Source organism: Aphelocoma coerulescens, chromosome 30 (assembly GCF_041296385.1).
Source record: "Aphelocoma coerulescens isolate FSJ_1873_10779 chromosome 30, UR_Acoe_1.0, whole genome shotgun sequence".
Taxonomy (NCBI): Eukaryota; Metazoa; Chordata; class Aves; order Passeriformes; family Corvidae; genus Aphelocoma; species Aphelocoma coerulescens.
The window spans coordinates 688,561-701,825 of record NC_091043.1 but is presented as its reverse complement, the minus strand read 5'-3'; the positions used below and the strand labels follow the sequence as shown (position 1 = coordinate 701,825).

The 13,265-nt window shown below is 63.1% G+C and overlaps 1 protein-coding gene across 2 annotated transcripts in view; it reads left to right on the top strand.

Moving 5' to 3' along the window:
• Positions 1–1,122: 1,122 nt before the first annotated feature.
• The window catches only part of DNMT1 (DNA methyltransferase 1), a 28,631-nt gene continuing 16,488 nt past the window's right edge, over positions 1,123–13,265 (top strand). The window contains exons 1-15 of one of the 2 annotated variants that reach the window (XM_068997833.1): positions 1,123–1,199; positions 4,220–4,262; positions 5,638–5,700; positions 6,932–7,184; positions 8,194–8,266; positions 8,369–8,459; positions 8,610–8,650; positions 8,787–8,838; positions 9,102–9,185; positions 9,284–9,393; positions 9,473–9,591; positions 9,692–9,784; positions 10,968–11,119; positions 12,113–12,300; positions 12,935–13,124. In XM_068997833.1, coding sequence (XP_068853934.1) covers positions 1,141–1,199; positions 4,220–4,262; positions 5,638–5,700; positions 6,932–7,184; positions 8,194–8,266; positions 8,369–8,459; positions 8,610–8,650; positions 8,787–8,838; positions 9,102–9,185; positions 9,284–9,393; positions 9,473–9,591; positions 9,692–9,784; positions 10,968–11,119; positions 12,113–12,300; positions 12,935–13,124 — 1,611 coding nt within the window. In that variant the 5' untranslated portion in view covers positions 1,123–1,140. Of the gene's footprint in view, positions 1,200–4,219; positions 4,263–5,592; positions 5,701–6,931; positions 7,185–8,193; positions 8,267–8,368; positions 8,460–8,609; positions 8,651–8,786; positions 8,839–9,101; positions 9,186–9,283; positions 9,394–9,472; positions 9,592–9,691; positions 9,785–10,967; positions 11,120–12,112; positions 12,301–12,934; positions 13,125–13,265 lie in introns of both variants that reach the window. The other variant, XM_068997832.1, reaches the window with a different exon arrangement.

The window sequence follows — 13,265 nt, the reverse complement described above, 5'->3', positions numbered from 1 at the left end:
TGTCCCTGGTTGGGACGGGGTGGCCGTGGGTGTCACCCTGGGGTGACAGTGGGGACACAAGGGTGGCCCTGGGTGTCCCTGGTTGGGATGGGGTGGCCCTGGGTGTCACCCTGGGCTGACAGTGGGGACACAAGGGTGGCCCTGGGTGTCCCTGGTTGGGACCTGGGTGGCCCTGAGTGTCACCCTGGGGTGACAGTGGGGACACAAGGGTGGCCCTGGGGGGACAGTGGGGACACAAGGGTGGCCCTGGGGGGACAGGGGTGGCCATGGGTGACACCCTGGGCTGACAGTGGGGACACAAGGGTGGCACTGGGTGACCCTGAGGGGACCTGGGTGGCCCTGAGTGTCACCCTGGGGTGACAGTGGGGACACAAGGGTGGCCCTGGGGGGACAGGGGTGGCCGTGGGTATCACCCCAGGGTGACAGTGGGGACACAAAGGTGGCACTGGGGGGACAGTGGGGACACAAGGGTGGCACTGGGGGGACAGGGGTGGCCGTGGGTGTCACCCTGGGGGGACAGTGGGGACACAAGGGTGGCCCTGGGTGTCACCCTGGGGGGACATGGGTGCCTGTCCCCCCTCACAGTGGTACAGCCCGTGTTCCCCGTCCCCACAGTGGTACAACCCGCTCTCATGGCCTCCCCCCCACGCTGCCTTACAGTGGTACACCCCATCCTCCCCCCCCCCCCGCGCTCCACAGTGGTACCTCCCGCCTCCCCTCAGTGGTACCTCCCGCCTCCCCCCGCCGCCCCTCAGTGGTACCTCCCACGCCCCTCTCACCGCTCCGGGCCCCCCCGAGTCCTCCTCGTTCTCCCCCCCCCCCCTCCCTCCGCCCCCTCCCCGGTACCGACCTGACCTCCCCCCGCTGCCTCCCCGGTCCCCTCCGGTCCCCGCGGTGTGGCGGGGATCGCCGTGTCCCGCGTTTCCCCCCCCCGCGGCGGCAGCATGGTGCGCGCCGGCTCCCCCCGCGCGGTGGTGGGTGCCGGCGCCGCCCCGCCCCCGCCGCTCGTTTCCGCGCGAAGCCGCTCCCGGTCCCGCCGAGCCGGGCCCCGAGCGCGGCCCCGACCCGGCCCCGACCCGGGCCCCGAACCGGGCCCCGAGCCCGCCCCGCGCCCCCCGCCCGGCCCCCGCCCCGCTCCCGATGCCGGCCCGCGCCGCGCCGCTGCCGCCGGCCCCGCTGCCCGCCGAGCTGCGCCGACGGTGAGTCGCGAACGGGAGCCGGGATGGATCCCCCCCCCCCCCCCCGCCATCCCCCCACATCCCCTCAGGCCGGGCCCGCTCTCAGAGCTCGCCCGGGGTGGTCGGAGAGTCCCCAACCCCGGTAATGACACCCCGCAATGACCCCCAACCCCCCGGGTGCGCTGAGAGCCCTCAGCCCCGGCAGTGTCACCCTGAGGGGACTGACCCCCCCCTCAGTGTCACTGACCCCCCCCTCAGTGTCACTGACACCCCCCAGGGTGGGCTGCGACCCCTCAGCCCCAGCAGTGTCACCCTGAGGGCCCTGACCCCCCCTCAGTGTCACTGACACCCCCCGGGTGCTCTGCGACCCCTCAGCCCCGGCAGTGTCACCCTGAGGGGACTGACCCCCCCCTCAGTGTCACTGACACCCCCCTCAGTGTCACTGACACCCCCGGGATGGGCTGAGACCCCTCAGCCCCAGCAGTGTCACCCTGAGGGGACTGACCCCCCCTCGGTGTCACTGACCCCCCCTCAGTGTCACTGACACCCCCCAGGGTGGGCTGCGACCCCTCAGCCCCGGCGGTGTCACCCTGAGGGGACTGACCCCCCCTCAGCCCTGTCGCTGACCCCACCCTCCCCAATGGCACTGACAGCACCCTAAAAGCGCTGCCCCCCCCCCTCCATGGCAGTGACCCCCCCCCCCAACACCGCCCTGACCCCCCCAGGGCCGGACTGTCACCCCCCAGCCAGCGTCACCCTGCACTGGCACCCCCTGCCACATCACCCTGACCCCCCCCCAACTGCCCTGACCCCCCCAGATATTGCAGTGGCCTGCCCTGACCCCACCAAAATTACCTTGACCCCCCCCCCAAAATGCCCTGACCCTCCTTTTTATTGCCCTGACCCTCCCAAAAGTGTCCTGATCCTCCCCAAATTACTGTAAATCCCCCCCAAAATTACCCTGATCCTCTCCAAATTACTGTGACCCCCCCCCAAAATTACCCTGATCCTTCCAAAAGTGTCCTGATCCTCCCCAAATTACTGTGACCCCCCCCAAAATTACCCTGATCCTCCCCAAATTACTGTGACCCCCCCAAAACTACCCTGACCCCCCCCAAAAGTGTCCTGATCCTCCCCAAATTACTGTGACCCCCCACCAAAATTACCCTGATCCTCCCCAAATTACTGTGGCCCCCCCCTTGCAGTGACCCCTTCTATGTCCCGCCCCACCCCCATATTTTGGGGACCCCCCCCCCCGCCCTGCAGCCCGAGCCCCCCCAAACCCCCCCTCCCCAAACCCCTCCCCATTTTTGGGGTGTCCCCGGGGCTGTCCCCACCCCACATGGCCCCGGCCGGGTCCCCCCCCCCCCCCTCGCTTTGCCCCCACCTCGTGTCCCCCCCCGTCCCCGGGGGTTTTTTGGGATGGGGGGGTGGCACATTTTGGGGTGATCCCAGCGGGAATTGTCACTGTCCCCCCTGTGCCCTCCCGGCACCCCCGGCCCGGGCAGGAAGGGGGGGCCCCGCACCCCCTCCCCCGCTTCCGGCGCGGCGCCCGCGCTGTCCCCGACGTCCCCGGGGCCGTCCCCAAAGCCGGGGGACGCCGGATCCCCCCGGAACCCCTGCGGGAAGCGGGAAAAGGGAAGTGGGGACGGATGTGCTGGTGGCACTGGGATGTGCCACGGGGACGTGGGGGCGATCCCGGGGGGCCTGAGGGGTGACCTGGGGGCCAGGAGCCACCCCGAAGGGGACAGGAGCCACCCCAGGGGGGACAGGAGCCACCCCAGAGGGGACAGGAGCCACCCCAGGGGGACAGGAGCCACCCCAGAGGGGACAGGAGCCACCCCAGAGGGGACAGGAGCCACTCTAGGGGGACCTGAGGGGTGACCTGGGGGCCAGGAGCCACCCCGAAGGGGACAGGAGCCACCCCAGGGGGGACAGGAGCCACCCCAGAGGGGACAGGAGCCACTCTAGGGGGACAGGAGCCACCCCAGAGGGGACAGGAGCCACCCCGGAGGGGACAGGAGCCACTCTAGGGGGCCTGAGGGGTGACCTGGGGGACAGGAGCCACCCCAGAGGGGACAGGAGCCACCCCAGGGGGGACAGGAGCCACCCCAGGGGGGACAGGAGCCACTCCAGAGGGGACAGGGGCTACCCCAGAGGGGACAGGGGCCACCCCAGGGGGTCCCATCCCAAATCCCGGTGGATGGGACGTTCCCGGGGACGGCCGTGGCACCAGAGGGATCCTGACCTGGGTCGTGACCCCAATCCCGGGGCACGGAAGTGATCCCAGGGAATCCTGACCCCAATCTCGGGCGTCCTGACCCCAATCCCAGGGATCCTGGCCCCCATCCTGACCCCACGGAAGCGATCCCGGGGGTCCTGACCCCAATCCCAACCCACGGAAGTGCTCCCTGGGGTCCCATCCCAGCGTTCCCGGGGATGGCGCTGCCACTGGAGGGGTCCCGAGCCTCCTCCTGGTACTTGGGGACATTCCCGGGGTGGCACTGGAGGGGTCCCCGTCCTCATCCCGGCGTTCCCGGGGGTCCCAGCCCCACATCCTGGTGTTCCCGGGGGTCCCAGCCCCACATCCCGGCGTTCCTGGGGGTGCCAGCCCCACATCCCAGCGGATGGGGACATTCCTGGGGGGCGCTGGTGGCACCGGAGGGGTCCCTTTCCTTTGGAAGCATTCCCGGTGTCGCCGGTGTCCCCTGGAGTGGGGATGGGGACGGGGATGGGGACAGGGATGGGGACAGGGATGGGGACAGGGATGGGGGGGTTCCCCCGGCTCTTCCCGTCCCAATTCCCGCCTTCCATGGCCGCGGGAAGGGGACACGTGGCCCTCCCTGGTGGCTTTTCCCAGCCTCAGTCACAGGGGTGGCCCTGTCCCCTCTGTCCCCTCCCTTGGGCACTGTGTCCCCCTCCCGGAATTCCCACATTCCGTGTCCGGTGTCCCCTCCGGAGCCCTCCCGCGCTGTCCCTTTGTCCCCTCCCTTGGTGTGTCCCCTGTCCCCCTCCCCGGTGACCCCAGCTCTGCCCCCCAGGCTGCAGGACTTGGAGCGGGATGAGGAGAACCTGGGAGAGAAGGTGAGTGCCGGGGTGTCCCCGGTGTCACCATTGTCACCTGGGGGGTCCCAGCGTCCCCGACCCCTTTGTTCCGGGAGGAATTTGGGCTCTGGAGCCCCCCCGGGCCTCCCAAATTCCCTGGAAAAGGAGGGAATGGGGCCGGTGCCGGGATTGGGAGGGATTGGGAGCCGGCCCATGCTGTCCCCTCTGTCCCCGTGTCCCCCCACTGTCCCCTCTGTCCCCATGGGAACCGTCCCCTCCCTGCCCCACGTTGTCCCCATGGGAAGCTCTGCTGTGCCCTGCAGTGTCCCCACCTTGTCCTGGTGTCCCCTCCATCCCCCGTGTCCCCACCCTGTCCTTGCGGTCCCCGTGTCCCCTCTCTGCCCCCACGCTGTCCCCTCTCTGCCCCCACGCTGTCCCCTTACTGTCCCTGCGGTCCCCATGTCCCCTCCCTGTCCCCACACTGTCCCCTCCATGTTCCCACACTCTCCTTTGCTGTCCCCTCCCTGTCCCCACGCTGTCCCCATGTCCCCTCGCTGTTCCCACGCTGTCCCCACACTCTCCCTGCTGTCCCCATGTCCCCATCACTGTCCCCACACTGTCCCCTCGCTGTCCCCACACTCTCCCTGCTGTCCCCTGTCCCCTCCCTGTCCCCTCGCTGTCCCCATGCTGTCCCCATATCCCCTCCCTGTCCCCCTCACTGTCCCCACACTGTCCCTGCTGTCCCCACACTCTGCTGTCCCCACACTGTCCCCTCCCTGTCCCCACACTCTCCCTGCTGTCCCCATGTCCCCACACTGTCCCTGCTGTCCCCACACTGTCCCTGCTGTCCCCATGTCCCCACACTGTCCCTGCTGTCCCCTCCCTGTCCCTGCTGTCCCCTCCCTGTCCCTGCTGTCCCCACGCTGTCCCTGCTGTCCCCACGTCCCCTCCCTGTCCCTGCTGTCCCCATGTCCCCTCCATGTCCCCACACTGTCCCTGCTGTCCCCACACTGTCCCTGCTGTCCCCATGTCCCCTCCCTGTCCCTGCTGTCCCCACACTGTCCCTGCTGTCCCCATGTCCCCTCCCTGTCCCCTCCCTGTCCCTGCTGTCCCCACACTGTCCCTGCTGTCCCCATGTCCCCACACTGTCCCTGCTGTCCCCATGTCCCCTCCCTGTCCCCTCCCTGTCCCTGCTGTCCCCACACTGTCCCTGCTGTCCCCATGTCCCCACACTGTCCCTGCTGTCCCCTCCCTGTCCCTGCTGTCCCCACGCTGTTCCTGCTGTCCCCATGTCCCCTCCCTGTCCCCTCCCTGTCCCTGCTGTCCCCACACTGTCCCTGCTGTCCCCACGTCCCCTCCCTGTCCCCAGGAGAGCGTGCAGGAGAAGCTGAGCCTGATCCACGGCTTCCTGCAGGCCGAGGTGCAGCTGCAGCTCAGCGAGCTCGAGGCCAAGCTGCGCTGCGAGGAGCTCTCCGAGGTGAGGCCCCAGCCCGGCATTCGGGAGAAAACCCCGGGATTTGGGAGAAAACCCCGGGAAAACTCTGGGAATTTGGGACTGGGTACCGGGAAAACCCCGGGAGTCGGGATTGGAACCCAATTTCCCTTTGGGATTTGGGGTCCGACCCTGGGAAAACCCCGGGATTTGTGATAAAACACTGGGATTCAGGATTGGAACCCAATTTCCCTTTGGGATTTGAGATCAGACCCTGGGAAAACCCCGGGATTTGGGATTGGATACCGGGAAAACCCCGGGAGTTGGGAGAAAACTCTGGGGTTTGGGATTGGATACCGGGAAAACCCCAGGATTTGGGATAAAACACTGGGATTCGGGATTGGAACCCAATTTCCCTTTGGGATTTGGGATTAGATCCTGGGAAAACCCTGGGATTTGTGATATAAAATTCTGGGATTCGGGATTGGATACCAGGAAAAACCCTGGGATTTGGGATCGGAACCCAATTTCCCTTTGAGATTTGGGATCAGACCCTGGGAAAACCCCGGGATTCAGGATTGGAACCAAATTTCCCTTTGAGATTTGGGGTCCAACCCTGGAAAAACCCCAGGATTCAGGATTGGAACTGAGTTTCCCTTTGGAATTTGGGATCAGACCCTGGGGAAACCCCGGGATTTGGGATTGAAACCCAATTTCCCTTTGGGATTTGGGGTCAGACCCTGGAAAAACTCTGGGATTCAGGATTGAAACCAAATTTCCCTTTGAGATTTGGGATCAGACCCTGGGAAAACCCCGGGATTCAGGATTGGAACCAAATTTCCCTTTGGGATTTGGGATCAGACCCTGGAAAAACCCTGGGATTCAGGATTGGAACCAAATTTCGCTTTGGGATTTGGGATCAGACCCTGGGAAAACCCCGGGATTCGGGATTGAAACCCAATTTCCCTTTGGGATTTGGGGTCAGACCCTGGAAAAACTCTGGGATTCAGGATTGAAACCAAATTTCCCTTTGAGATTTGGGATCAGACCCTGGGAAAACCCCGGGATTCAGGATTGGAACCAAATTTCCCTTTGGGATTTGGGGTCCAACCCTGGGAAAACCCCGGGATTGATCCAGTTTGCCATCGGATCCCGGGAAAACCCTGGGTTTCGGGACCGGGTAACGGGGAAAACTCCGAACTTCGGGATCAGACCCCGAGCAGGCGCGGGACTGGGGGTGGGAGCCGGGGCTCACCTGGCCCGGTGCCGTTGCCAGGAGCGTTACCTGGCCAAGGTGAAGGCGCTGCTGCACCAGGAACTCTCGGCCGAGAATGGGGCCGGCGGCCCCAACGGGAGCCCCGGGAACGGCGCCTACGGCAGCGACGAGGACTCGGAGCGCGCCGGCGCCGACGGCGACGAGGACGGGGCCATGGAGCTGGAGGAGGCGGCGTCGCCGTCCCCGTCCTGCTCCGTGCCCGCGGCCAGGGCGCGCAAATCCCGCCGGAGCCGCTCCAACGGCGACGCCAAAAGTAACGGCGCGGCTTCTCCGGGCCTTCTCCTGGGCTTTGGGGCCGTAAATCCCAGGGGGATCCCCTCGGGAAGGGGGTTGGGGGTCTTGTGGAGTGCTGGGATTCCCGTTGGGATCTCCTTGGGAAGGGGTTTGGGGTCTTGTGGAGTGCTGGGATTCCCGTTGGGATCTCCTTGGGAAGGGGTTTGGGGTCTCCTGGCCTTGGTATGTGACAATTCCCATTGGGATCGAGGGCTGGAATTCCCTCAGGAAGGGGTTTGGGGTCTCCTGGCCTCAGGGTGTGACGATTCCCGTTGGGATTGAGGGCTGGGATCCCTTTGGGAAGGGGTTTGGGGTCTCCTGTCCTCGGGGTGTGACGATTCCCGTTGGGATCGAGGGCTGGGATCCCCTTGGGAAGGGGTTTGGGGTCTCTTGGCCTCAGGGTGTGACAATTCCCATTGGGATGGAGAGCTGGGATCCCCTTGGGAAGGGGTTTGGGGTCTTGTGGAGTGCTGGGATTCCTGTTGGGATCTCCTTGGGAAGGGGTTTGGGGTCTTGTGGAGTGCTGGGATTCCCGTTGGGATCTCCTTGGGAAGGGGTTTGGGGTGTTGTGGAGTGCTGGGATTCCCGTTGGGATCTCCTTGGGAAGGGGTTTGGGGTCTCTTGGCCTCAGGGTGTGACAATTCCCATTGGGATGGAGAGCTGGGATCCCTTTGGGAAGGGGTTTGGGGTCTCCTGTCCTCGGGGTGTGACAATTCCCATTGGGATGGAGAGCTGGGATCTCCTTGGGAAGGGGTTTGGGGTCTCCTGGGCTCGGGGTGTGACAATTCCCATTGGGATTGAGAGCTGGGATCCCCTTGGGAAGGGGTTTGGGGTCTTGTGGAATGCTGGGATTCCCGTTGGGATCTCCTTGGGAAGGGGTTTGGGGTCTCCTGGGCTCGGGGTGTGACGATTCCCGTTGGGATCGAGGGCTGGGATCCCCTCGGGAGAGGCTTTCGGGATCCATCGGGGTCTCGGCGCTCTCCCTGCAGAGTCTCCCGCCAGCTCCCGCGTCACCCGGAGCTCCGGCCGGCAGCTGTCCATCCTCAGCCTGCTCTCCAAAGGGTCAGTGGGGAGGGTCACCCTCCTCTCCCTCACCCCACATCCCAAACCCTTCCCGCTTCCCATGAACCCGAGCCCGGATCCATCCCGGCCCCGTCCCCGCAGATCCACCAAGCGGAAGTCGGAGGAGGTGAACGGGGAGGCGAAGCCGGAGTTGATGAACGTGGAGAAGGAGGAGGAGGAGCTGGAGGAGAAGGTCGGTGCTGACATCCCGGACCTCTCCCGGGTCATTTCCGGGGCGAATTCCTGGGATTTTGGTCCGTGCTGACGTTCTGGGTGGATTTCCCGGGATTTTGGGGTTGGGTTTTCCTGCTCTCTTTCCCATTTTTTTTGTCCCTTTCTCCAGGACCAAGATGAGAAAAGGATGAAAATGGAAACCAAAGACGGGTGAGGAGGGAGGGGAACGTTCCCGGCCGGAGCCGCGGCCCGGTGCCGGTGCCAACGGTGCCGGTGCCAACGGTGCCGGTGCCAACGGTGACGTCACTGCTCCGTCCTCATCCCGGGATTTATTTCTCCCTCCCAGGTCGGAAATCAAAGAGGAAATCCCTCAGGTTAAAATCACTGCTCCTGCTAAAGTGAGTTCCTCCTCGTTCCGCCTTCATTTTGGCATTCCTTAATCCCTTAAAACTCCTGGATTTTGGGGTTTTGGGATGAGTTGATTATTCCAAAGGGCAGATTATCCCGGGGGGCAATAAAAAACCCATTTCCAGCCCGTTCATCTTCCTGAAATCCAACAGCTGGCGTTGGTTTGGATGGGAAACCATGGATTTTGCTAAAATCTGGGATAATTTTGGGAACAACCTGGGGAAAAGCTGACTCCCCCTCCCCTGTCCCGCAGACCACCCCCCCAAAATGCATCGACTGCCGGCAGTACCTGGACGACCCCGACCTCAAATTCTTCCAAGGGGATCCCGACGACGCCGTAAGGGATCCAAACCCCCCCCCCATTCCCGGGCTCAGGAAAAGCGGGAACGGCCGTTCATCCCAATTTTTGGGCTTTCCCCCCACCCCCAACTCCAGCTGGAAGAGCCGGAGATGCTGACGGACGAGCGCTTGTCCATCTTCGACGCCAACGAGGACGGCTTCGAGAGCTACGAGGACCTTCCCCAGCACAAGGTCACCTCCTTCAGGTGAGCTCCCCGGGGCTGGATTCCCTGCGGGATCCCCTCGGGATCGGCGTCCCACGCCCTCCGTGCGTGCCCCCGGCAGCGTCTACGACAAGAGGGGCCACCTGTGTCCCTTCGACACCGGCCTCATCGAGAGGAACATCGAGCTCTACTTCAGCGGCGTCGTCAAGCCCATCTACGACGACAACCCCTGCCTGGACGGTGAGGGAGAGCGGGCACGGGGAAGCGCCCGCGATGCCGGCGGTTCCGGGCGGGAGTTGGGGATTCCCAGGCGGGAACTGGCCGTGCTTTTGGTTGGCAGGGGGGGTGAGAGCCAAGAAGTTGGGGCCCATCAACGCCTGGTGGATCACGGGCTTCGACGGCGGGGAGAAGGCGCTGATCGGCTTCAGCACAGGTGAGGGAGGGGCTTTGGGGGTTTTTTGGGGGGAATTTTGGGCTTTTTTGGGTTGGTTTCGGGTTAGATTGGGCTTTTGGAAGGGGATTTTTGGGGTTTTTTCTCCCTTTCTTCTCCCTTTTCCCTTTTTTCCTCTTTTTTTCTGTCTCTTTTCTCTCTTTTTTTCCTCTTCCCTGTCTTTTTTCTTCCTTTCTATCTTTCTCTTTTCTTGTTTTCTTCTCCCCCCTTCTTTTTCCCATTTTCTCCCCTTTTTCCTCCCCTTTTTTCCCCCCTTTTTTTCCCTTTTTCTCTTCTTTTTCTCCCCATTTTTTCTTTTCCCCCCCTTTTCTCCCCATTTTCTCCATTTTCCCGTCCTTTTCCTCCCCTTTTCCTTCCTTTTTCTCCTTTTTCTCCTTTTTCTCCTTTTTTTCCCTTTTTTCCCTTTTTTCCCTTTTTTCCCTTTTTTCCTCTTTTTTCCTCTTTTTTCCTCTTTTTTCCTCTTTTTTCCTTTTCCTCTTTCTTCCTCTTTTTTCCTCTTTCTTCCTCTTCTTTCCTCTTTTTTCCTTTTTTCCTCTTTTTCTCCCCTTTTCCTTCCTTTTCCTCCTCTTTTTTCCTCTTTCCCCCTTTCCTCCCCCTTTCCTCCCCCTTTCCTCCCCCTTTCCTCCCCCTTTCCTCCCCCTTTCCTCCCCCTTTCCTCCCCCTTTCCTCCCCCTTTCCTCCCCCTTTCCTCCCCCTTTCCTCCCCCTTTCCTCCCCCTTTCCTCCCCCTTTCCTCCCCCTTTCCTCCCCCTTTCCTCCCCCTTTCCTCCCCCTTTCCTCCCCCTTTCCTCCCCCTTTCCTCCCCCTTTCCTCCCCCTTTCCTCCCCCTTTCCTCCCCCTTTCCTCCCCCTTTCCTCCCCCTTTCCTCCCCCTTTCCTCCCCCTTTCCTCCCCCTTTCCTCCCCCTTTCCTCCCCCTTTCCTCCCCCTTTCCTCCCCCTTTCCTCCCCCTTTCCTCCCCCTTTCCTCCCCCTTTCCTCCCCCTTTCCTCCCCCTTTCCTCCCCCTTTCCTCCCCCTTTCCTCCCCCTCTCCCCTTTTTCCTCCCCTTTTCCTCCCTTCTTCTCCCCCTCTCTCCCCTCTCTTTCCCTTTCCCCGCTCCTCCCTCTCCCCCCCACCCCCAAACCCCCCATTTTTTCCCAAAACCCCACGTTTTCGGGTCGTTCCCAGCCTTCGCCGACTACATCCTGATGGAGCCGAGCGAGGAGTACGCGCCCACCTTCGCGCTGATGCAGGAGAAGATCTACATGAGCAAGATCGTGGTGGAGTTCCTGCAGAACAACCGCCACGTCAGCTACGAGGACCTGCTCAACAAGATCGAGGTGATGCCACCACCCTGTGGTGCCACCACCCTGTGGTGCCACTGGCACCTCCTGGGGACAATTCCTGCAGGGAAAAGAGGGGGTGGGGTCAGCGGGAGGACGTGGTGGTGGTGAGGTGGGACCAAGGGTGGCACCTGCTCAACAAGATGGAGGTGATGCCACCACCTCCAAGGTGGCACTGTCACCTCCTGGGGACAATTCCAGCATGGAAAGGATGGGATGGGAACAATTCCCGTGTGGAAAAGAGGATGGGGACAATTCCAGTGTGGAAAGGATGAGATGGGGTCAGCAGGAGGTGCTGGTGGTGGTGGTGAGGTGGGACCAAGGGTGGCACCTGCTCAACAAGATGGAGGTGTCACCTCCTGGGGACAATTCCTGCATGGAAAAGAGGGGATGGGCTCAGCAGGAGGAGGAGGTGGTGGTGAGGTGGGACCAAGGGTGGCACCTGCTCAACAAGATCGAGGTGTCACCTCCTGGGGACAATTCCCGTGTGGAAAAGAGGGGGTGGGGTCAGCGGGAGGAGGTGCTGGTGGTGGTGGTGGTGAGGTGGTGCTGGAGGTGGCAGCTGCTCAACAAGATGGAGGTGATGCCACCACCCCCGCGGTGCCGCTGTCACCTCCTGGGGACAATTCCAGTGTGGAAAGGATGGGATGGGCTCAGCAGGAGGAGGTGCTGGTGGTGGTGAGGTGGGACCAAGGGTGGCACCTGCTCAACAAGATGGAGGTGACAGCCCCAAACTGTCCCAGGCAAGCTTTGGGTTGGATGTGGGGGGAAAATCCCTCCTTGGGAAGGGTCCGGGGTGGAATTTTCCATGGAAAACCCGACTTTTCCACGGAGAAGGCCGAGGACGGCGCCGGAGCCGTTGGGGCCGATGGGTCTTGGGTCGGTCTCCAAAACCATTGCCGACCTCGGTGATGACCCTCGGAACGGGTGGTCCTGGGAGGGGTCAGTGGTCATTCCCAACCTTTCCTGACCCTTTCCTGTCCCCCCCAGACCACGGTGCCGCCGGCGGGGCTCAACTTCAACCGCTTCACCGAGGACTCGCTGCTGCGCCACGCCCAGTTCGTGGTGGAGCAGGTGGAGAGCTACGACGAGGCCGGCGACAGCGACGAGCCCCCCGTGCTCATCACGCCCTGCATGAGGGACCTCATCAAGCTGGCCGGGGTCACCCTGGGCAAGAGGTGAGGTTTTGGGGGCAAAAAGCCCGAAATCGGGAAAACACGACTGAAGTTTGGGAAGTGGGACCTCAAAAGTGGGAGAGCTCACCCAAAATTGGGGATTCTCACCTCCTTGATGAGGGACCTCATCAAGCTGGTCAGGGTCACCCTAGGTGAGAAGTGAGGTTTGGGATGAATGGCCCCAAAACTGGGAGAATTCAACCAAAATTTTGAAGAGTTTGGGCTCAGTGGTCCCAAAATCAGGGAAATTTGTCCAGAACTGGGGAGGGTTTGGGCTCTGGAGCCTCAGTATTTGGGAAATCCACCCCAAATTGGGGAAATCTTCCCAAAATTGGTGAGGATTTGGCTTCAGTGCTGGGGATCGGAGCAGAAACCCTCCCAAAATTGGGGGAATCCTCCCAAAATGGTGAAAACCCTCCCAAAAATTGGGAAGACCCTTCCAAAATTGGGAAACCCAAGCCTGGTGCTACTCCAAAGGGGGAAGGACGCCGGGTTGGGTCCCCAAAACCCATCCGTGCCCTTGGGGACCCCGAAGGTGCCCCATCGTCCCCGCCGGCACCTCTTGGGGTCCCTTGGGTGTCCCCTGGGCGGTGTCCCCGTCCCCGGGCGCGGCCTGAGCGCTGTCCCCGTGTCCCAGGCGAGCCGTGCGGCGCCAGGCCATCCGCCACCCGACCCGCATCGACAAGGACAAGGGTCCCACCAAGGCCACCACCACCAAGCTGGTGTACCTCATCTTCGACACCTTCTTCTCGGAGCAGATCGAGAAGGACGAGCGCGAGGAGGACAAGGAGAACGCCACCAAGCGCCGGCGCTGCGGCGTCTGCGAGGTACCCCAGGGTCACCGGCGGCGTCACCCGAGCTCCCCGTCCCGCGCGGACGCGGCTGTGGGGTGGTGATGGGTTTGGGTGGTTGGCGTTGGAGGGTCCTCCAAGCTCGGCCAACGTCAACGCGTTGGGTTGGACTGGTTG